General features: G+C 47.6%; 2 protein-coding genes across 3 annotated transcripts; one reads left to right on the forward strand and one right to left on the reverse strand.

Annotated features, from left to right (window-relative positions):
• Positions 1-573: 573 nt before the first annotated feature.
• LOC141926208 (zona pellucida sperm-binding protein 4-like) lies at positions 574-7,847 on the reverse strand. The gene is made up of 12 exons (XM_074831632.1): positions 5,917-7,847; positions 5,446-5,567; positions 5,265-5,367; positions 4,542-4,697; positions 3,974-4,161; positions 3,693-3,790; positions 3,224-3,354; positions 2,828-3,017; positions 2,607-2,754; positions 1,297-1,375; positions 851-967; positions 574-716 (listed from the first exon to the last, which is right to left on the reverse strand). Exons 1-12 carry the CDS (start codon positions 6,113-6,115, stop codon positions 574-576), a joined length of 1,674 nt encoding a protein of 557 aa, XP_074687733.1. The 5' UTR covers positions 6,116-7,847.
• Positions 7,848-7,984: 137 nt separating this feature from the next.
• LOC141925895 (cytochrome P450 2C19-like) lies at positions 7,985-17,298 on the forward strand. Of its 2 annotated transcripts, none has more exons than XM_074830754.1 (10): positions 7,985-8,018; positions 11,066-11,301; positions 11,647-11,809; positions 12,369-12,518; positions 12,814-12,974; positions 13,368-13,544; positions 14,058-14,199; positions 14,620-14,807; positions 15,840-15,981; positions 16,705-17,298. In XM_074830754.1, the coding sequence occupies exons 1-10, from the start codon at positions 8,000-8,002 to the stop codon at positions 16,884-16,886; spliced, it is 1,560 nt and encodes a 519-aa protein (XP_074686855.1). In that variant the 5' UTR covers positions 7,985-7,999; the 3' UTR covers positions 16,887-17,298. The 2 variants fall into 2 exon arrangements, with proteins under 2 accessions (XP_074686855.1, XP_074686856.1); XM_074830755.1 differs by having other exon boundaries at positions 14,061-14,199.
• The last annotated feature ends 6,701 nt before the right edge of the window (positions 17,299-23,999 follow it).

The raw sequence follows: 23,999 nt of genomic DNA on the forward strand, positions 1-23,999 counted from the left end.
AGGTAGATTCACATACACCATCATTAGGAAGGCCCATTTGTGTGGTGCTTTACCATCCTTACCTCTGAGTCCTGCCCCATGAGCACAGCCCTGACTTACCTAGTGAGCTCAGGGGCAAGTGGGCAATTCCCAGCTCCTCTGCACAACCAATACCAGCTCTGCATCCCCAAAGGAGAAGCAGCTGCAGGATTTGTTTTTAATTGTTTTTGCTGCACTTCTACTCAGTGTTTGAGAGGAGACAAGATAAGGTGGCCTTCAGAAGTACTTAGCCACTGACAGAAATGCAGACACCACTCAGCATCACTCCTGTTTCAGTCTGCAGCTTCCCAGCAGCCCAGGCCATGACAAGGGTCCCTCTTGACAGCAGCAGACAGTTAACACTAATCCCAGAGCAGAATAATAGCCAGAAAGTGAGACAGATTCAGAGAAACAGCATTTGGAAAGCTCTCAGCCATTAGGATAATTTTTGTCTTGCAAAGGGTTACAGAGAGGGTCTCTAGGACACACTCCGGTTCAACTATGTGCTCTGAGCTAGGGAGAAGTCCCACAGACCAATCAAGTTTGACAGCCACTTTATTGCAATACACTGATTTCATGTGTTACAGGCACCTTCCTTCTCCACAGCACAGCAGCCACAAGCACCATGCACAGAGCTGCCCCAGTTGCTACAACAGCAAACCCCAGAGCCCAGGGGGCTGCAGCATGCACAGCTGCTCCTGTGGGGGAGGGAGGCTCCAGTTAACACTTCCCCAGTGAGGCACAGGGATGCCTTAAGGGCTCAGTCTTTCTGCAGGAAAGACTTAGACCAGCCCCCTTTCCCAGCCTGGCTATGCTGGGCTGGCACACTTACCAAGGCCACCCTTGGCCGTGTTCCATCTTAGCTCATCCTGGAGAAAAATCACAGGGCCTTTGCTGGAGACATGGGAGGAACTGTCCTGAAGAGGATGTTCATCACTCCTTTTAACCCCTACAGAGCAATATGAAGGCTTTAGATGAGAAGATACATAGTGCTGAAGGTCAAACTTTGTCCAGCTCAGCTTCTCAACACATAAGCAGCTCTGAAGGCCAAGCCTTCCATGTGAGTCAAGACAGAATTAAGAGCCTATGAAGACCTCAGCATTTTTGGCATAATGGCAAGGGCCCTTCCTCAGTAGAAACGAGCAGAAAATGCACTGTCAAGCTGTCCATGGCTCGAGGGAACTAGTCTGTAGTCTACATGTCCCCCTACCTCCCAGCTTGGAGGCTAGACCCTCGTTGCCCCTTTGGATGGGGAAGCAGGAAGGCTAGGACACTTACTGGCTCTAACAGGACAAGTGGTGGTGCAGGACTCCTGCACAGACTGGTGGCACACTGAGGCACTGCAGTGCAGGTACACCTAGAAAGAATGGGACACAGCCTGGAATCACACAGGCAGTATCTGTAGACAGACAATATCGTGGTGTGGTGCATTGATCCTCGTCAGCAGCTAAGCACCCACACAGCCACTTCCTCAGTCCCCCCACCCTCCCTCAGCAGGGTGGGGAGAGAATAGCAAGAGCAAAGGCAAGAAAACCCATGGCTGGAGAGATAAAAGACTGTTTAATAAGTGAAAGGGGGGGAAGAAGGAAGAACAAAACCAAAGCACAAGTGATGAAAAGGCAATTGCTTACCCCCTCCCACAAGCAAACTGATGCCCATCCAGTCTGAGCATCAGCTACATTGGAAGACAAAATCCTCCAGTGTTTATTGATGAGCATGACATTATACAGCACAGAACATCCCTTTGGCCAATTTGGGTCAGCTACCCCAGCTGTGCCCCCTCTGAGCTTCTAGCCTACCCCATGCCTACACGCTTGGGGGTGAGAAACAGCAGTGAGAAGAAAAAGCCTTGACACTGTGCAATCCCTGTTCAGCAACAGCTTGGGAGAGAGGCAGAAAGATTTCTTTGGCTTGCTTCGCATACAGGCTGTAGCCTTGGAGCCCTCTGCTGCCTGCTGCAGGCAGCTTTGATACCTTTACCATACACCTTCAAACTTGGTCAGATCTGGCATTACAGCACTTTTCCCTGACACCTGGGACACAGCTGTCTAAGCACCGCTACACTGCAGCCAGGTACAGCTGGGACCAGTTTTGAGTATTAGCTGATCCCAGGAACACTGAGTAAACCGTACAAGGCATGGTGAACTTTGTGAGACTTAACTGCTCAGAAACTCATGAGATTGAGCTCCACATGCTTCCCCAGTACCAAAAGCTATTTCCAAGTCATTTTGGCCAAGAAATTTAGTTTAGAGAATATTGATTAGCATGGTTAGAGCACACACCCCAAGATAGTTCAACAGAACAGCTTAGGCAGCAAGCTAGACTTTGCTTAAGTTAGACCTACCCTTAGCAGTCTCATTTTCTGTCACACCCCTGCAGTGATGCATCTTAGCTCTACCACATTCATCTCAGGGAATAAAGAGTTTCTTGCATCAACCTCTCCCCTCCTGTTTCAGGAGGGGATTTCCCTAGTCTTTGCCCACCTCCCCCAAGAAGGCCAAGAGTCTCATAGTTATGAAGTAGTTCTTATTGCTCACACACGTTACTCATCCTCAGTAGGAAACTAGGCAACCAGGACAGCATCTTACCAGCCCAGAGAGCATCTCTTGGGAAGTGGAGTCCACAAAGGTGAATGTGTAGAGGGTGAAATGCTGGTAATGAGAGGGGAACAGGAGTCCTGAGGCAAGACTCAGAGGCACCAGCTGTGTCTGATAGTTGTCCCCTGCATAAGGGCACCTGAGAAGGAGAGGCCAGCAGTAAAAAAGTGTAAATCATTCCTCTGACCCAAAGCTATTTACAGGTCACTTACCCATCCACCAAAACAGGCCACTGCAGCTGTTGCTGGGGATTGATACTTGGTGTGGCCCAGCAGTGGTGCAGGACCAAAACCAGCTCTGGGTCTGTTCTCTGAAGGATCTTGACTTCTGCATAAACAGGGTCTCTCAGAGTCTTCACAACAGGATAGTCACCGTCAGTATAGTAGGAAGCATAGCTTCCATCTGGGACAGAAGAAACCCAAGAGCTATTTTAGAGCATGAACAAACAGAAAGAGGCAACCTGAGAGCATCCTTTATGGCCACATCAGTAAATTCCCACTGTGGAAGGAAGCAGCAGTGCTGGGTTCACCCATCATTACTCCCTTATTACTCAAGGGACAAGAGTCCTGCACCAAGAGGCTTGAGCAAGTCCTGCAAACCTCTCATACCTGAGGCAACACGCAGCTCCAAGGATAGAGGACCTGGATGGGACACAGCAGGGAGTGGTGGCAATGTGAAGACCTGAACACTCAAGGGAATGAAGCTCCCAGTGACAGAGTAACTACAGCGGACATGCAACCTGGTGGGACAGGAAACCCCCAAATCAGGCAGCTAAGAAAGATTACTCCGATATCCCCTTTCTCCAAGATGACAATATGGTATCTGCTTTAATTAGTCATATCCCCAATCTTTCCTCCAATACTTCCTTTGAACAAATACTTGAAATTCCCTTCAGAGGTCAGATTTGAGTCTGCAGAGTATCATGGATCAGCACCAGCTTTATTACCACTAATGAGACATACCACTCCTTAGCCTACTCCAGCGCCCTGTTGTGAATTCAGAGCTTGTGACAAGCAGGAATTTCTATAGCAACATTGAACACAGTGGCAGCTAGCAACACCAGCCCGAGGGTATTACCTGAAAGTGCTATCCCTAGTGACAGAGCCAAGGTTCCCCATCTTCACATCCCTGGTTGCCACCAACTCATTCTCATATATGGCCTGGTCTCCAGTCACCTGGAATGACGGGCCAGGCACTGTCACTTCAGTAACATCAAGCTGGATTAATGCTAGGCTAGAGAACAGCATTTGGCTTCTGGAAGTCTGCAGGGTGCCCATTAAGTAGCCAAAGCCACATCAAGGTTGTTCTAGGCCTACAAGCTCTTGCTATTCCAGCCTAGTGACAGCTGCAGTTCTTACCTGAAAAGTGGTGCCACAGGCAGAGAGTGGGAACCGGTACACAACAAAGGCATTGTTCTTTGCAACAGGGACACAGCCAGTACTGTGTCCGCTGGCCAGTTGCACAGAGTCCAGGATAACGGCTGGCAAGGTCACATCCCGAGAGACAGCAATGGAAAACTGGCCATCTGGTGTGCAGTGAGCTGTCACTGGAAGAAGAGATATAATCAGTCTTGAGCTAAGCGAGAAAAGGGATGGAAAGGAAGCTCAAACATCACAGCAAAGACAAGGCCAGCAAGTCCTGCAAGTTCTCCTGCCTGTAACCCCCAAAACAAGTGCTAAGCCCATCGAGACAAGTGCAACCAGCTCTAAAAGCAACACTGATTCTGGCCATAAACACAGATCTATTGCAATATACATGAAAGGGCTGGACACTTCAGCGGGACAGAATATTCTTGACAACCAAAATCATAGCCGTAAGACACCTGCAGGACCAGTACACATCAATCCTGCTCTGCCAGAGAAGTGAGAAATCCCCATTTACAGCTCCTCCAGGAGTAAGGGAGGCTAGTTAGTTGCTCACATTTACCTGTGTTACCAAAGTAACAAGGCTTCACCCTGTCCCTAGGATCGTAGCAGCAGCCTCGCACTTCACAGTCTCCCTGGCTGATAGGCAAGGAGGAACGTAGCAGCCGGTCTTGGCTGAGGACAGCAGAACAGACAGTACTGCTTGGAGCATCTAGGGCTGGAAGAAACAGCAAGAGTTTGCAGCTGAAGCACAAGAGCAGGGGAACAAAACCACAGAGGATACTCATGGAAGGTGTCCTGGTGACTCTGAATATAAGTCAAGGGAAGTTAGTCTCAGGTGAGGGTCAAACACATGGCCTGCAGCTGGCATGGAAGCCTGCTCAGAAGGGACATGCATCTCCCTGGAAGAGACTCCCCCTGAAGTCACGTACAGGAGACTGGACCACATGTGATCTGTCAAGATAAAGTGTTCTACATCAGCTCTGGTAGTTAGGAAAATCATTGTACCTAGTCTCTGATTCAATCCCTGAACTTGCAGGGACTAGTACAGTCAGAATATGGCTAGTAGACACAAGAAACATTCACCTACTGACCACGTGAAGGAGGCACAAGTCCCCAGCAAGTTGGTGGCTCCAGTGTCCAAATCCTTCTCCAGCGAGTCTTCTGCACAGCAGTAAGTCCCCTTTCCCAGGCCCCAGGCTGACTCGGAACAGCCATCCAAAAGGAAGGGCAATCATCACCACAAGGTACAAGCAGGTTTCCCAAGGAGCTGCCAGAGTCTTACCAGGAAGGTCCACAGGGCACCTGAGCAGCTTCTCTTCATGAAGAATCTTTTGTCCAGCAGCATCTGATTCTTCAATCCCAACCAGCATGAGGTAATTTCCATCCTGGGGCAGAGCCACACCAGTCAGGACAGCCAGAGCAGCAGTAGCCACAGTCCCAGTAGAACCTCTAAGATCACTCACCCATTCAAAGACATAACAGCCAGTATAGGAGACCGATACTTTTCTGGAGCCATCTGGAGTCCCAGATACCCAGAGCCCACAGTCAGAGTCATTCTGCAGAGCATGTGCCTTCCCCTCAGTATCTAGGGAAAGAGGAAACAGCAGCAGGGGCTTCAACATTCCACATTGAAGCTGAGGTCCACTACAATCCTAGTTTTCTATAGGAAACAAGGCCCTAGACAGTATTAGAGTCTGGGCCAGCAGGGGCATGTGAGGGAACCCAGCAGCCAAGACTGTCTAGATCCAGGCACGGCACTCCACCAAAACTCTTGACTTCTGGGTCATACAAACAGCCCCCTAGTTACGCAAGATGCACTGAAGCTGTTAGACAACACTTTACAAAAAAATCTGCCCTTTCCTCATTCCAGACACACCTCTGAACTGTGCAAAGATACAGCAACAGAAAAGCCTCTTGACACCACCCTCACTTACCCCAAGCAGTCAGCACAAAGGAAGAATTCCCTTCCCAGCCTGGAAGTAAGGTGAGCTGGAGGCTTTCTTGGCCACAAGCAAGCAGGGCAGGATCATAAAAAGCACTACCCTGAGCCCCCACAACCAAAACAAGAGGATTAAGAAAGCCCCAGAAGAGCACAGCTCCAAATACAGTCCTAGACTGCCCTGTGACACCCATCCTGCTCTCTTACTAAGGACCATGAAGCAGCTACCCTTAGCCTAGCCCTTTTAAATTGTGGAGCCAGCTGGGATCAGAAATTCCTGAAGCACCCAGGTGGACACAGACCAGCAATTTAACACCTTCCATTGCCCTCACCTGGCTCTGAACTCATCACAGTCTCCTTGCACCCTTTGAAGAAAACCACAGGGCAGGAGTTAAGCTTATGTCAAGAGATAGGTCTGTATTGATATCACTAATCTGAGAGGAGCTTATCTGGGCAATTTGCTGTAGAGCCCCAGGAGGGTCTTCAAACCCTTTTTTCTCACCCTGAGTATCTTCCACTGCTGGCCCATCCAGGAGATCAGCCTGCTTTTCCCCATGTACCCTACTGCTGCTCTAATTGCTCATTACATGGCATGAGTGCAAGAAGCTGAGTGACCGTGCTCTTTGGCTCTTTTAAAGGTGCCACTGCTTCAAATGTCAGACACAGAGTGCTGACATATAAGCACAGAAATAGGCCTCCACATGAAATCTGTGGAAACCTGTGGAGCTCAGGAGCATAACTAAAAGGAGATGATTTCCCTTAAACAGTCCTGACTGTGGACTACAGCCCTGTTTGCAGTGTGGTTGTGTGGGGATAGCTGTAGGACTGTTCCAGGCCTGGCTGCTAGGTGGCAGGACCATATGCTCTGTGGGACACCCACCCCCAAAAGCTGATAGGTGGGCCCCTAAGATGGGCCTGAAACACAGGTAAGGAGAACCTCTGTGATCCCAGAGAAAGCTCTGCCTGCCAGTACCTGCAATGTGTCTCGTGTAGAACCTTCTCCCTAGCCACACATCAGGCTACAGCACCTACACTGAGTAAAAGCCTTATTGTCCATCTTTCCATATAGATGTTTCTGCATTCATGCAATGGAGGTGTGAATGTCTTTACACTGCTGCAGAGGTGATCCACGCATAGTTTTTCCATGCCTTTTTGTGCCCTACTTTTTGCAGTGGGAGCACTGGCAGTCTGTGCCATCATGTTCTTTTTTGTAAGCTGCTTATTTCTTTGGGACTAGACCATCACACACATCCCAGCACAGTGTGTGGGTTAAATGAGTATGATTTCTAATCTTGACCTTTAATGATGCACTTCCATTGGTGGCCACCCACACTTCTGCTTTCAGCAGACCCTCCAGCTCCCAGACATCTGCACAGCACCATGCATCAGGCAGCATGCTCACCCCTCCAGCCAGCCCTCATCAACAAGCATGGGCAGTAGTTCAGTCCAAGGGAGGTGTTTCCTCTGCTTTTCCACCTTAGCCCACAGCCCGTCTTTCCTCTACAGCTATACAGGATGCCATGATCCCAGCTGGCCAGCTGGGTGAAGAACGAAACTGTGCCTATCCTGCACACTGCTTATTTCATACACCAACCAGGAGGCCTGTTCCACAAAGTACAAGACCTTTTCAGCTGTTCTGCACAGCAGGGACTGAAGCAAATGGATCTTGACAGGCTGCCTGTGAGGCTGCTGTTTGAGCAGTGCTCATGAACCAAATGTGTTTGTCCCAGTGCCTGCCTGGGCACTGGGCAGCCACGGTGGATCAGCACCTGGGGAAAACATTTGGACTTTGGCAGGAAGGAAAGCTTTATATCCGTAGAAGCTGAGGGACAGCTTGCCCAAATCTAACAGCCACTGTGTGACTGCTGACTGCTTCATTTGACTGTATTACCTGCTGATAATTGGGTAAACAATAAAAAATAAACAAAGTACTTTGGAGCTATAGAGAGATAGTTTTCATTACACTTTGACCCACCAATACTTTGTTTATGCTGACAAGAAAAATGTCTACACATACTTGAAGAATAATTCTGTGTGAAACAACAGTGGGAGTGCTGTAGATCCACCAAGCAATACCCATGCAGAGAACGGTTTCAGGTAAGCGCCCTTTTCTAATTTCTACACACACACTTGACAGCCATGTTGGATGATGTGGAGATGGGAAGCAAGTGAAATGAGCCTGAAATTCATGTAAATGAAATGCTTTGATTAGAAGAAGTTGTTATAGGCAGTAGAAAGCAGCCTGGCTGAGAGGAAACAGGCAGGTCTCTTCCTTGCAAATCTCTTCCTCATTTGGTAGTTCACATGCATTACAACGACACGGCTGTAAGCACCAACTTAGCTAGCACCCAAGACCACCACAAACAGGACATGCAGAGGATGAAAGCAGGTGAGGCAAATGTCTCTGTAGGCCACTAGCCTGAAGCTGGCCATGACCCCAGCAAGCTAAAATCTTCCTGGGATGTCCATCAGGAAAATCCTCTCCTCCTAACAATTTTGAGCCTGGGAGACTGGGGCAGACATAGCTGCAGTGTAGGAGTTGCCTGGCTGTAGAAAGCTCTCTAGAGACCTGTAGGAAGAAAAGGAGGTATTAAACATCACCACCAAGAAGTGCTGGGAAGAGGAGTACAAAATGCCCTGCGCATTGTGGGATTGCCTCCTGCAAGATCACTGTATGTCTGGCCTGTACCATGCACCATCCATGGTACAAAATGGCAGCGCATGGAGGAGGGACTCAGTCAAAACATGCCTCCACAGAAGCTGAACAGCATTTGCAGAGAGCCAGGATATCCACACCAGGCATCCCCGGGATGAGGGCTGCTGGCTGCACAGTGGGCAGGAGTGGCATTTTGCAGTGCCACCCTCTGAACTGAGGTCCAAAATGAGAAGGTGCAGGCAGCAAGCCTGCAGGAGATTCTACACAATGATAACAGATTTTTCTTCAACCTTGTGCTTTATTTTAGAAAAAAAGAGGCAAAGCTAAAACACTGGTAGCCTTTTCTTTGAATATCCCTAATGCATGCCTCTGATGAACTTAGAAACAAAGATCCTGGGGAAGATGGGAGAGGAGGGGATTTCAGACTAGCCTTCCTGGACTTTCACATGGATGAAGAGGACAGAGCAGCCCTCCCTACGCTTAATGTCTGCAAACAGAAATGAGTATTCAGAAAACCCTTAGACACTACTGTGACATGAAAAGGCCCATAGTTTCGCACAGTGAAAAGTCTGAGTGACTAGTCTTATGGGTTTTCATCCCTTGTAAATCCCCAGTGTGTCTGCCAGGGTGGTGAGAATATTTGGAATATAGTTATTTTATCCTTATAAAAATGAGAAATCTTGAAAATATTCCTAGTTCCAGGGCTTTTGTCTAACATATATCACAAACTGTGAGGCAGAGCTGAGAACTGAGCCCTTGTCCCCGGGAACAAGGGAACTTTACAGGGAAGATGGTAAGGTCATGAATGCTGGCAGCAGAGAGACCTCATGTTGCAGTGCAAACTCCCATGAACTCCACTTTCACCGGGTGGAAAGTCCCTAGAGTACATGAACTTCCATGAACTGCGCTGGCAACATCTAAGCTGATGCAGGAGTTTAGGCCAGCAGATTAGCAACTAGCCCAAATTTCTTGGCAATTCAGTTTTTCCACTGAAGTATCAAGTATAGGTCTTTAAGAAGTGTAATGAGATTGAAAAAGAATGACTAACAAATTGTTGTGCCTATGTGAGAAATTCAGGATGACTTAAGAACTCAATAGGGAAGCTACAGAAACTTTTGCAAGGGACAGAGACCTTCACTAGCACCTCTGAGTGAAAGGGAAACTCACATTAACACTGCTGCAGAGCAAAGCCAGCACACTCCAACCAAGCACCCAGTTCACCCAGGCCCCTCATTAATTCCCACCAACTCCCACATCCCCTATCCTAGCAACACCTTCTGCTCAGTTGGATGAGATCTGTCTGCCTGTGAAAGTGTCACAGCTCAGGTGAGACAGAGGGATATGGCCAGACTGAGAAAGCTGAGCACAGGCAGTGCCACAGCCCTGAGGGTCCTTTCTACCTGCCATTGCCACTGCTGTTGGGACCTCACAGGTACACAGCCCCTGGAGTAATCTTGGGCAGGAAGCCTCCAGCTCTTTTTGAAGTCCTTGCAACACACCAGACATACGCTGCAGCCTCCCAGAGACCTCTGGCCCTTCCAGAGGAGCAGTTCCTCATATCAGAGTCAGACATCAACAAAACAGGAACCTGTGCATACCAGCTTCCAGGAGTAGGTTAGGCAGGCTTCTTTGGTCGTTGCAAGTGCAAGGACTAGTTGCCATTGCACTAACATACCCAACCTCTCACAAGTGCAGCTCTGTCTCAGATTGGGAAGCCGTTCCCCAGAGACGCTCTCAAGTTCTTGATTTCTCTCTTCTCTACCTGCTTCTCTCACTCTTTCTCTTCTCTAGGAGACCTTGATGAAGTCAGAGTCCCAATGTCTAGTCCCTTTTTCTTATGTCTTTATCTTATCTTTCCCAGCAAGTCCTTTTTTGTCTGTTGTGATGTCTGGAGACCTTTCTGTCCTTGCTAGATAGATATTTTATACTTTCCTCTCTTATGAAACCAGATATCCCTAGGGAGACAGACTGAGGCAATTGATGTGCACTGAGGAGAACACGCCAGTATGTTCTTTGGCACATCACATGCAGTGCAAACTCCATTGATAATGTCAGGAAGATTTCAGGAACAGTCAGGGATGGCTCACCCCACTCAGAGATTGTACAATCAATACCAAAGAGTAGAAAATTCAAATGACACTGAGGTACTTGGAAGATGCTCTCATGACAGTGGATTTCTGGGAGCGTCTCAGTAGAAGAGTGCACCCCTAGTGTGATCTCTTTAACAATGAACTTTAGGTGAAACAAAACAAGTTTTATGAGCACATTATAAATATCTTAACCTCTGTTGGCCTCTGCTGTTATTTGAGATAAGGCGTGTCTTCAGTGACCACCAGGAGAACACCTAGTTCAAACACCAAGAGAAGTCCTGGTTTCATAACACGAGGCAGTCTAACAAATGATTGACTAGTAACATTGACAAAGTCAGCCACGTGATCCAAAACCTGCTGGTTTAACCTGAGTTAACATAGCTAACATAACCCTTCAGTATATAAACTCAGGCTCCAGCAGCCGGAGTCACTCCTTCCTGAGACGCAGAAGCCAATGGAGCTCCTGGGAGCAGCCACTGTTGTCCTCCTGGTTTGCATTGCTTGCCTGCTCTCCTTTGCAGCATGGAGAGTGAGGTCTGGAAAGGGGAAGATGCCTCCAGGACCAGCTCCCCTTCCTATCCTAGGTAACGTGCTGCAGGTGAAACCAAAGAACTTGGCCAAAACCCTCCAGAAGGTAAGACCACTTTCTTCTTCTCTCTTACTTTCTTCTGTGGGTGAGAAATGTGTGGGACCTGTGCAGGGGGGCAACCTGTGGCCATAGCTTGATAAGTGGCAATCCCAGAGGAGCAGAAAAGTCATGGGGATCTCAGATGTTCCCCTTCACTGCTGTTGCCATTGTTGTTCAGGACCTGATAGCTGAGAACCCTCTCCACACCCACATTTATAATGAGAGGACAAAATCTTGACATTGCTGGTCTGTGAGGCTGCACTGCCTGCAGTGGGATGCAGTAGCAAGGACACTTTTCAATTTCTCCTCCCTCTCTGCTCCATGGCCAAGCTATCTCTTGCATTTTGACAGCTCAGTGAAGAGTATGGACCAGTGTTCACAGTGCACCTGGGCTCTGACCCAGTGGTGGTGCTGCACGGACACGATGTGGTGAAAGAAGCCTTGGTTGATCGTGCAGACGAGTTTGCTGCCAGAGGACACATGCCAATAGGAGACAGGGCTAACAACGGATTAGGTATGTGTGCTGACCGAGCTTCTGAGAAGGGAAGGGCTGAGGGTGTGTTCAGCAGATTAGACCTGGAGTGTACCATGCATGAGGGAAGACTGCGGGGAGTGGGTATGTTCCACCTGGAAAAGAGAAGGCAGAGTGGGCTGTAATTGCTGGCTTCCACCAGCCAAAGAGGGTAGCAGAGAAATGGAGCCAGATCGATCTCAGTGATGGGCAGTGAAAAGGCAAGCAACAACACCCACCAGCTGCAGCAAGGGAAATTATGTGCAGATATGAGTGATAAATTGTTCACAAGGAGATTAGGTATCACAGAATCGTCTAAGTTGGAAAAGACCTTGAAGATCATCTAGTCCAACCATTAACCTAACAATGATGTTGTAGAGAAGGCCAAAAGCAGACAGCTGGACTACAGGACCTCCAGAGATTGCCTCTAAACCACAGTACTCTATGACACTACCATGTCAGTGCTCTCCTAGGGACAGGATTCTCTGTCACTGTGAGCTTCTGTTCATCTCACATCCAGCATGCTCAAGCCAGGTCTTCCTTCTTCCTTCTTCCTCTGCAGGGATTGTTTTTAGCAACAATGAGGGGTGGTTACAAGTCCGGCGGTTTGCTCTCACCACTCTGCGCAACTTTGGAATGGGGAAGAGGAGCATTGAAGAGAGAATCCAGGAGGAAACTGAGTACTTGCTGGAAGAGATCAACAAAACAAAAGGTATGGTCCGTTTCTAATATAGCTTATGTTTGCAAAAAAGGACTGTATTAAAGGAGCCCACATCTTCAGCACAGAATTGAAGTTCCCATGTGTTTCATCGATGCACCAGGTACCCCTCAAAGGAGTAAATAATTCCCTGATTATGTACTGTTCTTTTTGGAGGACCCTTCTGTGTCACTCAGAGACTGTGATCTGGTATCTCCACTAACAACCAGAGCTCAGGTTACCCATAGTGGTCATAAGTAGATATAGTTTTGGGATTTTTTTACGGTTTGTAACTTTTCTGAAATCACAGGGACTCCTTTTGACCCAACCTTCATGCTGAGCTGTGCTGTCTCCAATGTCATATGCTCCATTGTCTTTGGGAAACGGTATGACTATAAAGACAAGAAGTTCCTGGCCCTGATGAACAACATGAACAACATCTTTGAGATGATGAACTCCCACTGGGGACAGGTATATTCAGTAGCCATTTCACAGTGGCAACATCCTCCCAGGGGAGCAGGAGGCCTCCCTCCCAGTGAAGTCCCATTTCAGTCTTCTAACTAGGACCCCTTCAATGCTCTGCTGCACAGGAGGGAATTCATACAAGAGCAAGAAGCACCCTCACCAATGGAGTTGGCTTTGCCAGCTAACTGTAGCTTCCCCCCAGACCTGAACACCCTTTTTCTCCACGTCTAAGGTTTCTACTACTACTAAGTGAGCCCCTAGTGCCCTGTCAGACTGCCCAGCCTCATAGCCCTTCTGCTTGGCCCAGCTGAGAGGGTTGTGGCCTTCCTAGGCTTTTTGATAATATCAAAGGATAGGGCAATGATCATGCTAAGGACCTTCCTGTTTCTTTCCTTCCAGCTCTACCAGATGTTCTCAAATATCCTCGGTTACTTGCCTGGCCCACACAACAGAATATTTGCAGAATTTGATGCTCTAAAAGCCTTTGTGTCAGAGGAGGTGAAGATGCACCAAGACTCCCTAGATCCCAGCTCCCCTCAGGATTTCATTGACTGCTTCCTCAGCAAAATGCAAGAGGTAAGGACAGCAGACAGCCCCAGCTCATCCCCAAACACACCTACGCTGAGACCCTTCCCTCTCCTAAGTAAGACAGACAGTGGGATGACCCCTTCTTGGGCAGCTAGGCTGTGCAGTGGGAAGACACCAACAATACCCCAGACAGTGTCTGTGCTAGAGTTCACAGCTCTGGATCTGCACACTCACGAGCCACTACCTGCAGCTGCTTTGACAACAAGAACTTCATCTGCTCTCACTGAAACAGGGAGATTTGCAGTCTGGTCTTGCAGTTCTTTCACTGGAAAGCAGTTAGCACAGCAAGGGCAGACAGGCAACTACATACTATTTGGTGCACAGCTTGAAAGAAGGTTGCTCTGGGGTTGAGCTTACTGCACAAAGATAGCATTGCAATATCCCAGATGGCTGCTGCACCTTAACAGAGAAATGCAACAGCTCTAGGTGAAAAGAAAGGCCTGGGATGACACAAGAAAGGGCCACTTTCTTGTGAGAGAAACAGTCCATCCTTCTCCCTAGGAGAAAGAGAATCCCAATTCCAGTTTCTACATGAAGAACCTGATAACCAGTGCCTTCGACTTGTTCATTGCTGGAACTGAGACAACTAGCACCACCATAAGATATGGGCTTCTGCTTCTTCTCAAATATCCGAAGATACAAGGTACCAGTCTGTGACCTCCTCATCTCTAGCTATTCCCCTGGGCTGGGTACATGTCTAACATCACATTCTTCTCACAAAACCTTTCCTCTTTTTCTCATATTTCACCCAAATGGGAAAAGTCCTTGCACTGTCATTCCCCAGGGTGGCCATTAGAGACCCCTCAGCTTCACTGGCATCATCAGCTGCACTTCCCTCACAGCCAGGGCCTTGACTGTCCACATCTTTATCTCCCAGTACTCTTATTTAGCCAAGTCACTAGGAAGACATTCTTTGCATAGGTCACAGTGAAGCTCTGCTCTAGTCAACACCAAAACCAGTATCAATGCTCCTGTCATCTGTGATCTGTAGACAGCTTAGGGAACCTGTTTAGGTAGGTTTGGTTTCATTTACCCATTTTATGGTTTGTGCCTCTCATGACAGAGAAAGTTCAAGAAGAGATTGACCGGGTAGTAGGACGATCACGAAGACCTTGTGTGGCTGACCGAACCCAGATGCCCTACACAGATGCTGTGGTCCATGAAATACAACGCTTCATCTCCCTCATCCCCCTGAGTCTCCCTCACACTGTGACTAAAGACACCCGTTTCAGAGAGTACATCATTCCCAAGGTTGGTGGGCACGCTCCCTCAAGTTCAACAACAAGGTGGCAGTACATCTGCTCTTAAGCTGTCAGTTACAAGCCAAAAGCTAGAAATGCTGTGGCCTGACCTCACTGTCACCCAGCCCTTCATGAAGGTTTTATCCCTAGGCTCCTGTAGCTCACTTGCTTGCCTCTCTATGAGCCAAGACTGGAACAGTAGCTCTGTCCAACAACTTTGCTCACTTGCTCTGCAGCTTTACCTATCTGCAGAAACACAGTGGGTTCATAAAAAAACAGAGCAGTGACTCCTCACACAAGACAGCAAAGCCATGGAACTGCTCACCACCATCCAGGAGAGCCTGTGCACATGCTTGGAAGCAAAGTCAGTTGGTGGTTATTGAGCACAGAAAGCCCCTGAGCCACAAAGTGCTGGAGGTTGTGTTTGCATTCAAGGGAACAAGCAAAACCTGTTTGCCCTGTTCTTACACACTTGAGGCAGTCACTGCTGGACACTGTCAGAGGCAGGCTGGTGGGCTAGAGTAACCCATGGCCTGTCCTGGCCCGCTGCAGCAATGCTCATGGCTCTTCCGGGTGACTGTGTACCCATTAATGACTGGTCAAGAAGAGGGAAGGAAGAGGATTGTGGCAGAAGAAATTCATCAGGAGAGGGGAAGAGAGCTTCATTTCAATAACCTTGTGTGATTTTGCTTTTTGGGGCTCGCAGAAAAGAAGGAACATAGCGCATCTATAAATTTATTACTGTGAAACACTAAGAAAGAGGTAGAATTAGGTGGGGTGTTCCCAGATGACCAGAGCAAGGTGAGGATAAATGGTCTGAAAGTGAGAGGGATTCAGGAAGATCAGCCAGCAACTGTCCCTGCTGTAACATCTAGCAGGTCTCTCTAAAGCTGCTTCCGCAAAGGAAGGGTCCCCAGAGGGAAACCAAAGGCACTGGTAGGGCTGTGCTGGGAAACTCAGTCTTAAATTGACAATCAGTCAAGATTAAGTGATCTAACTGGCATCCCCTTCATGTCCTGCTCTTCTCCTTGTGTTACCTCAGGGCACCACAATCTATCCCATCCTCAGTTCTGTCCTCCATGACAGTAAAGAGTTTCCAAACCCAAATGAATTCAACCCTGAACATTTCTTGAACAAGAATGGCACATTTAGGAAGAGTGAGTTCTTCATGCCCTTCTCAGCAGGTAAAGCACAGACTTTCTCTCTCTTCCTCGCTCTGTTGACCTCCTCCTCTGGAGACCACCCTACCTTTCCCTATAACACACACTCCCTCTTCCCAGCATGGTCTCACTGGTGCTTCCTTGGGGCTCCCTGCTCTCTGAATAACTCCTCCCTGCTTCTCCCTTCCCCAGCGCATAACCCATCTTGTTCAGGCCTGGTGGCTTCTCCAACCTCCTACTAGGAGTTGCCAATGTAATGACGTGAATGGGACCCATCAACACTTTCTAGAATACCTATCACCTTCCTACACAACCACCAAAGTCATCCTTAACCAATCTGTCTTTCTGTGGTAGCTCCACTTTTCCCCAGCACCTCTTAAGTACCTCTCAGGCTACATGCAACCACCCACCTACCAATAGCCCCAACTCTCCGCTTTCTCACCAGTGCTTTACGTCACCTTGCCTGCTCTCATATTGCCTCCTGTGATGCCCCCTCCATGTTTAAGACTTCTCCTGTTCCCATTCTTCCTTCACACACTCAACCAAAATGTCAAGGGTCTTTCTCCAACAAAAGGAGAAAAATGGACTTTTGCAAATCTTTCTTGCAAATGTCCTTAGTAATCCTGACAGTCATCTCATTGCTGCGGCTGTATCTGGTAAATAAATCTGCACAACACATCTGCTTAGTACAAACTCTGGTCTACATGGCAACACCTGTTGAGCTCTATTTGCTGTTTTCACCTCCAGGGAAGCGAATATGCCCTGGAGAGGGCCTGGCACGCATGGAGATATTCTTACTCATAGCCACCATCTTGCAGAACTTCACCTTGAAGTCCATCGTTGACTCCCAGGAAGTCAACATAACCCCAACACTGAGTGGGACAGGCAACGTACCTCCTGCCTACCAGTTCTGTGCTCTCCCCCGCTGAAAAGCACAAAACCACTCTCCACACTGTCCTGAGCCCAGCTACTCCTTTACATCTCCCTTACTAAAACCAATGGCAGAAGCACTGGACCACTTTCCAAGGCCTCCAGGAAGGCAGACCAAACACAGGTACCTTGCACAGAGTAGACACCTTCAAAGCCTCCCAGAACTGGTCCACCACATCACAGGGAGGCCCTCGATGACACTGCAGCCTGTTACACTGATGCTCTGTGCACAGGCTCACTGAGCGTAGTGGCTGCATCAAACAGCTGATTTTCTCCCAAACACAGCTCCCATGGCTGTCCATGACCTGCTTCTCCCACAGGACATGTCCCACCAAGAGCAGCATGCTTTGCAGATGGATAGTACTGCATATGTGTATGTTAATGACCCAATAAAGAAAAATCTATTTATGAGGATTTGAGATGTTATTTTCTTTGCGTTGGGACAGCACCCACAACTGCTGCTCCACTGCAGAGAAGGTCTGCAGCACCTGTGGCCTTCCCTGGGGGAAGGCTGTCCCTCCTGGTGCAAGGGTCCTGCCTGTTTTTTTCCACTGGACCCACTGCTGCTGCCTTCAAGGACCCCTGGCCAGTCACAGCACACCTACAGTTGGGAAGGGTCACAGTGTGGGAGGGGAAGGGGGTCATGCAACCTGTGGGCTATCAACAGCTCTATTTGCTCTTCTTAGGGCTGCCAATCCTGCTGCCCACAGCTGAACAAAGGACAGCTACAGCATCCCTCCTGGAGGAGAGCGCTCACCACCCCCCACTATTCAGAGGTTGAAACTCTGGCTGCCTTCACCCCCTCAATGGGATCTCTGGCTGCTCCTGGGGCTCCTCTCATTTCTCAGGCACTCTATGGCTCAGCCTTTCCACAAGCTGTGAGCACCTTCCCCATGGCTCCTCTCTGTCCTCCTCCCACCATCTCCCCCAGGCCTTCTGCTTTCCCTGAGGCATTTGCTAGCACAACCTCTCCTGTCACTGTGGCCACTCAGCACCCCCACATGAATCAAGATGGGGCTGCTGAGGAAATAATTTCTCTGGAGTGTGTCTCTTACCTGAATCACACTCCCACCCCACCTCACAGCTGAAATGAAGGTACAGAGGAGAAAATGGCATGAGTGAGAGGCCATTGCAGGTGAGGAACAGCTGAGAACTAAGGCAAGTTGTCATCACGGGGTTAAGTTCTGCAGCTGGAGTTGCATTCTCCTTCCAATTTCTTGGGCATATAACTTATGGTCTGGAGTCCTTCTGCCAAACGAAGAGTACATCCCTGTCTTTGCAGGTTGTTGCGAGGAGCTCAGGCACCTGGGTGATGGGGACTCCAACCAACTCTTTGGCTGCTCTTTTCTACCATCAGTATCACTCCAAGGATTTAGATGTTCTTTATTAAAATGAATTAATTTAGGGGGACAGCAAAACCATCTCTCCCAGAGAGCTTGGGTACTCCAGGGGAATCTGATTTTGCTTCCGCATATCAGAGACATCATTGCAAACAAGTTCTTTCCTCATCCAAAGTCTCTTTGTCCTGTTCTCCACAGAATTTCATGTATGCACAAAGAGAAAACTCTCTTGTTCATAAACTGCAACCGTGTGAGCCCAGGTGTCCAGGAAAAGGATTGTGTCTGTTATTTCTGGCCCCAGCCACTATTTGGTTCTTTTCTTTCAGTGATAGGGAGGATGGTTTTCATAAATGGATTCCACAACAGGTGGCTCTCTTCTGGGCTGCTTCTTTGTCCTCATGGGCTTTGGTTGGTTCTGGATGTCCGATTTGTGGTGTTTGTCTTGATCTTCATTTACATAGATATTTGTTGCCCCTTGCATCATGGTCATATAGAAGTCCTAGAGGCAAAATATAATTTCTGTGATGGTTGTCACAAGGTACCCAGAGACCTTGTGAGTACTGCAGAGAATACAATATGCAAGAATTCCCACCTCCCTTTGGAAATGTTTAGCAGTATTTTGAAGAAAATGTCATGTTTTCTTACTTGTCAAGTTCATCCCTCCTCCTCCCTCCTTTTTTGCCTATGCAGGATGCAGTAATAATGCCTGTGTACTCTAAAACAATGGCAAACCATTGGTGGCCTCTCATCTGGGATTGCATCAAATTGATAGACATGCAACTAGAAACAGCAGTCATGTAGGAGCCTCAGGCAAGCACAGAGAGAGAGATTACCACGAGCTTTCTTTTAGTCTAGGGCTACTACTAAAGCCAGTCCTGCATTTAATGTAACTGATTCAGCAGTGTGTGTGCCATGTTGAGAATCAGTTAATAGATGACTTACGTCTGGAGGTCTGGGAGGGGATGATTCATATTCATGTTCTTCCTGCCCATCGGGATGTTGATTCGACTGAAGCAATGAACAAAACAGTGACAAACATCTATCTACAATTCACAAACAACTGCATAAGCAGCACAGGGCAGTGAGAAAATGTTCTGTTACTAAACAGCTCCAGAATTCAGGACATACTCCGAGGATAAATAACCACACAGGGGATAATACTGGGGATGATATTCAATATATTCTAAGCTGAATGTCAAAACATTATTTCATTTGGAACAATCACAGGGTCCACTTGGTGCCTGGCCATGAGAATGACCTTGCAGAGGGGAAACCTCAATGGCTGAGTGTTGCTTTTATTAGAACATCCAAAATCTGTCTGTTTTTTTAACATAGGGGAAAGCTCTCACTTTCATATTTACACCCAGGGAAAAAAAAAAAAAGATTATGTTAACCAACAACTACTACAGGGAAATAATTTCCCTCAGTACTGTTACACCTTCCTTTCTAAAGCAAGGAAACAAAGATCCATGCAAGTACTAGAGCTAGTTAAAAACATCTGTGAAGTGGCAGGGGAAGGAAAGGGCCCTTCTAAGTAGAGAACTGTCAATGTCTGGCTGCCAGAATGCTTCATGGCATTCTTTCTCTATAGGCAGGGTGACTGTCTTTTTGGTGGTGTGGGTGATTTTTTCATCCCAGAGGAAGGAAGCATGATGCTACAGAAACCCCTAACTCTACCCCGGCACTGGGGAGGTAGGAAGAGCACCAAGACCCACCCCATGGGCTGGAATAGAGGAAAAAGGTGACCAAGCTAAACATACTATGAAACACCTTGGAAGCATTTCTGGAGCTAAGTAACACCATTTTGGAGTGAGAGGACCCCTAAATGAATGATTTCCTGTGGGAAATGACAGAGAAATCCACTGAAGAACAGTGGTGATAGTTTCAGGGTTTTTAAAATTTCCTGCTGGTTAACAGACCACTTGGCAGTCCCCCTTCAGTATTTTCACATGAATTTCTCTTTTATCCTTATGAACCTTCAACTCCTAGGCTGAGGTCCAGACTTTGAGAGACATAGAGAGACACTCTGAGTGCCAAGGGATGTGGTCCTGAACTTCTTGAGAGTTGCAGAGGGTGTTGAATCAGGTTTCTGATGTGGAGGTCTAGGCTTGGAAGTAGGAAGACACTAGGAGATGGAAGGTAGTCACCTGATTCCAGTTGTAGCTCTTCCACTGGAGAACACAGACCACCACCAAGATGACTGCAAGGACCAAGGCCAGAATGCTGGGTATCCCTGCGGCTACTCCAACCACCCAGGGCTCATATAACTTACAAAGAAAGACAGGTCAAATGCATGCAGTGTGATCCTTTAACTCTGTGCTTAGTAGCTGAGTGAGTGGCTACCATAAAAGAGCAAAAAAAGCCAATGCAAGGAACAAAACTGCAGCCCTGGATCAAAACAGTGGTGTTCAGCCCAGCTGTACTGCACACTGGGATGGACAGGGGAAGCAGAGATTTGATTTCAGAGGGAAAACTTTCCACATAATCAATTGCATTAAGTAATGAAACAAATTCTTACCCCAGAAGAACAATCTGCCTGGACAGTTGTGCTTCCAGATGGATGTCCAGAAGTCTAGAAATAAGATGGTTATAGAATATTTTCAAAAAAAGTGTTTCAAACTACATAACATACAAGCAAGGAGAGAGGCTAAGTGAGCAGTTGCAAGACTTTAACAACAGCATGTGGTCAGTAACACATGGAGTACCCAGCTGTGCCCTGAGGTCATGGCACATGGTACTTGCCAGTCATAAGCAAGAACCCAAACTCTGGTCCTTCCAACAATGACTCCGAATGAATGGAAGAAATATATGGTTTTCCTCAAAAAGGGGCTTGAGGCTGAAAAAAATATATGTACAAAGCATATACAAGAGATAAGCACAAATATATGCCAGAGAAAGCTGGATTCAGAAGAAAAAGCAGCACAAACGGGAGTAGGAAGCCCCAAGAACATGTGTTTTTGCAAGTCTGCTCTGTTCTTGTCGTGATGCTGGAGGCAGTTGCCTGCATGGGTTGGCCTGAAGGATCTATTGGTGCTTGACTTGCAGAGGCAAGGCATGCAGTGCAGGGCACTAGCAAACCTGGTGTACCCCAAACCAAAACTATCTGGCTTTTTCTAGCCATTGCAAAACATCACACCAAATGACAAGGCAGCTCCAGCAAGGAGGTAGTCCATCACACAGGCAGCGATGATGGCAGGTGCCTCACTTGTTATCCCCTCTCCCAAGCTGACCCACCATCTCAAGCTGACATTGCTCCAGCTGAGAGCCACAGGACCCAGCATCCACCCCAGACAGCTGTGGGGAGCAAGCTTTGGGAACAGGCCAGAGCTCAAGAGCTGTACATGTCTCCTCAAAGGCCACAAGTCAGTCAGGTCTCCTCTGGCCCCCACAGCTAACAGATGCTCTGTTTAACGAAGAACAACCATGATCAATACCCACGTCTACATCCATCTTCCAGTAGCTCAGCAGCCAGAAAAATTGCCCTTCCCCATTCTGAGGCAGGTTGTGGCTGGACTGATGATATGCAACACCTATAATTCAGCAGAAAAATGCAATTGATCCCTGGCTGGATAACTCAGCAGCAAAATGCCATTGAACCCTGGCTGGGAAGATGCAAAACCAGAAAGGGTCTGTGCATCAGAACAGATACTACATTTCATAGTATAGCAAGAAAGAAGGTAGGATTAGAAAGCCCAGATCTTTGCATGCCCACAACTTTTTGTGGGAAGAGAGAGGAAGCCCATGTACTGTAGCAAAGAATTAACAGTGTCACATATCTTAATTGAGTGGCAGAACATGTAAAGGACACTCTGGTAACTGCTGCAATGGCTAATAGCCTGCTCCCCTCATCACCACCTCTCTCACAGGGAGAGAACAGAAATGAAATCAGAAACGACATTCACGTTCCCTTTGGTGAAAGGAGCAGGAAGAAAGTTCAGCTGCATTACAGGCTTAGCAAAGTCACCTCTAGCTGGATTTGCTCATTTGTAAATAAACAGGTAAACAGGCACAAATGTAGGAATCTGGGTACTTTAAGCATCTCACCTGTCTTTACTGCTACAGTATAATGTCAGCAGCATTAGGACAGTCTGTCAGAAGATCTGCATCAACACTCACCCATAAAAGCAGCAATTTATCTTCTACAATCCCACCCCCCAGCTCCTACAGATAACATGATGGTGAGTAGTCAGTTGATCTTCATCCTATGCAATGTACTTACTGAATTTACAGTTGTGTTGTAAAACGGTGAGAAAGATGTCATTGTCTCCTGCAGAGAAATCAAAAAAAGAGAGGAAAACCAGAACTGAGTAATAGTAATTGGGAGGTGCCCCTGGCCAGATATGGGAGTGGGGAGGAGTACTTCTGAAGTGACTGGAAATGACAGCATAAGAATATACTCATTTGAGCTGAACAAGGAAGGCACGCTAGTTACTCCAGAGAAAACAAGAGCCATGCCATGCTATTGAAGAAAGTGGTATGAGGAAACATGAACTGGTTTGCCTGAATTGTTATTACCATGCAGGACCTCTGAGTAGTCAGGACCTTAACATTTAATGCATTTACCCTGACAGTTCCCCAGTGAGAAAGGGTAAGGCTGTTTAATCCCACTATGGCTTGGGAGCTGAAGTACAGTGGTAGCTTGTGAAATAGCAAGGACTTTTGCCTGCAACCTTTGAGCTCCAAACTAATCACATGTGCCTGCTCCTATTGTTTCAAGGACAGCTGAGAATGATAGAAACACATTAACTCCTTCCTGACTACATTGTTTCTACACATAGAAAGGGAGATATTCAGAAGAGCCTCTGTTAGATGTGCTGTTTGGCAGCTGGGATACAGAGACTTTCTGGGAGGCTCCATCTGGGAGGAATGCAGAAAGAGGCTTGGAGACAGTGGAAGGCTGCTCTTAACCTCTTTTGCTGGTGCAGCTCTTCTGCTGGAAGCAATACTGGGTCCATTACATGGTGAGCTCTGTGGGCAGCTGAGGCTGTCTGTAGGGATTGGTGCTAGCAACAGTGTTGGGAATGGTACTGAGGAGAAGCTTAGCTTCAGAGGTGGGTTATCAGGACAAGCAGTGAAGGAACATCTCTCCTATAATCCAGAGACAAGTAGTACGCACATCTCTATGAAACAGGTCTTTTAAGACACTTAGATTCAATGTTATTCCTGAACCCCAGTCAGCTGTGGAAACATGTGAGAATTAAATAAATTGGAGTGAAAGAGCAGAGCTGCTGAGATCTCCCTTGGAACTGAAACTCTGGTGCTCTGGAAGGATGACAGGAAAAGGCTGAAAGAGCTTCGCTTTGCATCCACAAAAAGCCAATAGAGAGGGAGCTGGCAGAAAGCTGTTCTTTTTCTGACTGCAGGAAGTTCTGCTGCTATGCACTGAGGAGGTCCTGGTTACTTCAGAACAAGGAGGTCAGTGCAGTGAAAACTTGTCAATAAAAGTCTGGATACTGCAGATTATGGAGAAGGAAGGCTCAAAATGCAAGCAAGCTATGAGAGATTTAACTCAGTCTAAATTCTGCAATCTAGGACTGAGTTTCATCACTGCGTGTTGAGGACCATAATCCACATCAAAGTCAAAGAGGGGATCAGATTATTGAAAGATCCAGAATTCATCCTCCCATTACAGACACTAGCTGGAGGTTTGTTTAGAAGCATAGCCTTTATATACAACATTGTACTGGAAGCGTAATCTTTGAACAGCTTAGCTTATGGGACCACAGATGTTGGGAAATGCCTCTGAGCATGCAGACACAGCTAGCAATTGGT

Source organism: Strix aluco, chromosome 7, assembly GCF_031877795.1.
Source record: "Strix aluco isolate bStrAlu1 chromosome 7, bStrAlu1.hap1, whole genome shotgun sequence".
Taxonomy (NCBI): Eukaryota; Metazoa; Chordata; class Aves; order Strigiformes; family Strigidae; genus Strix; species Strix aluco.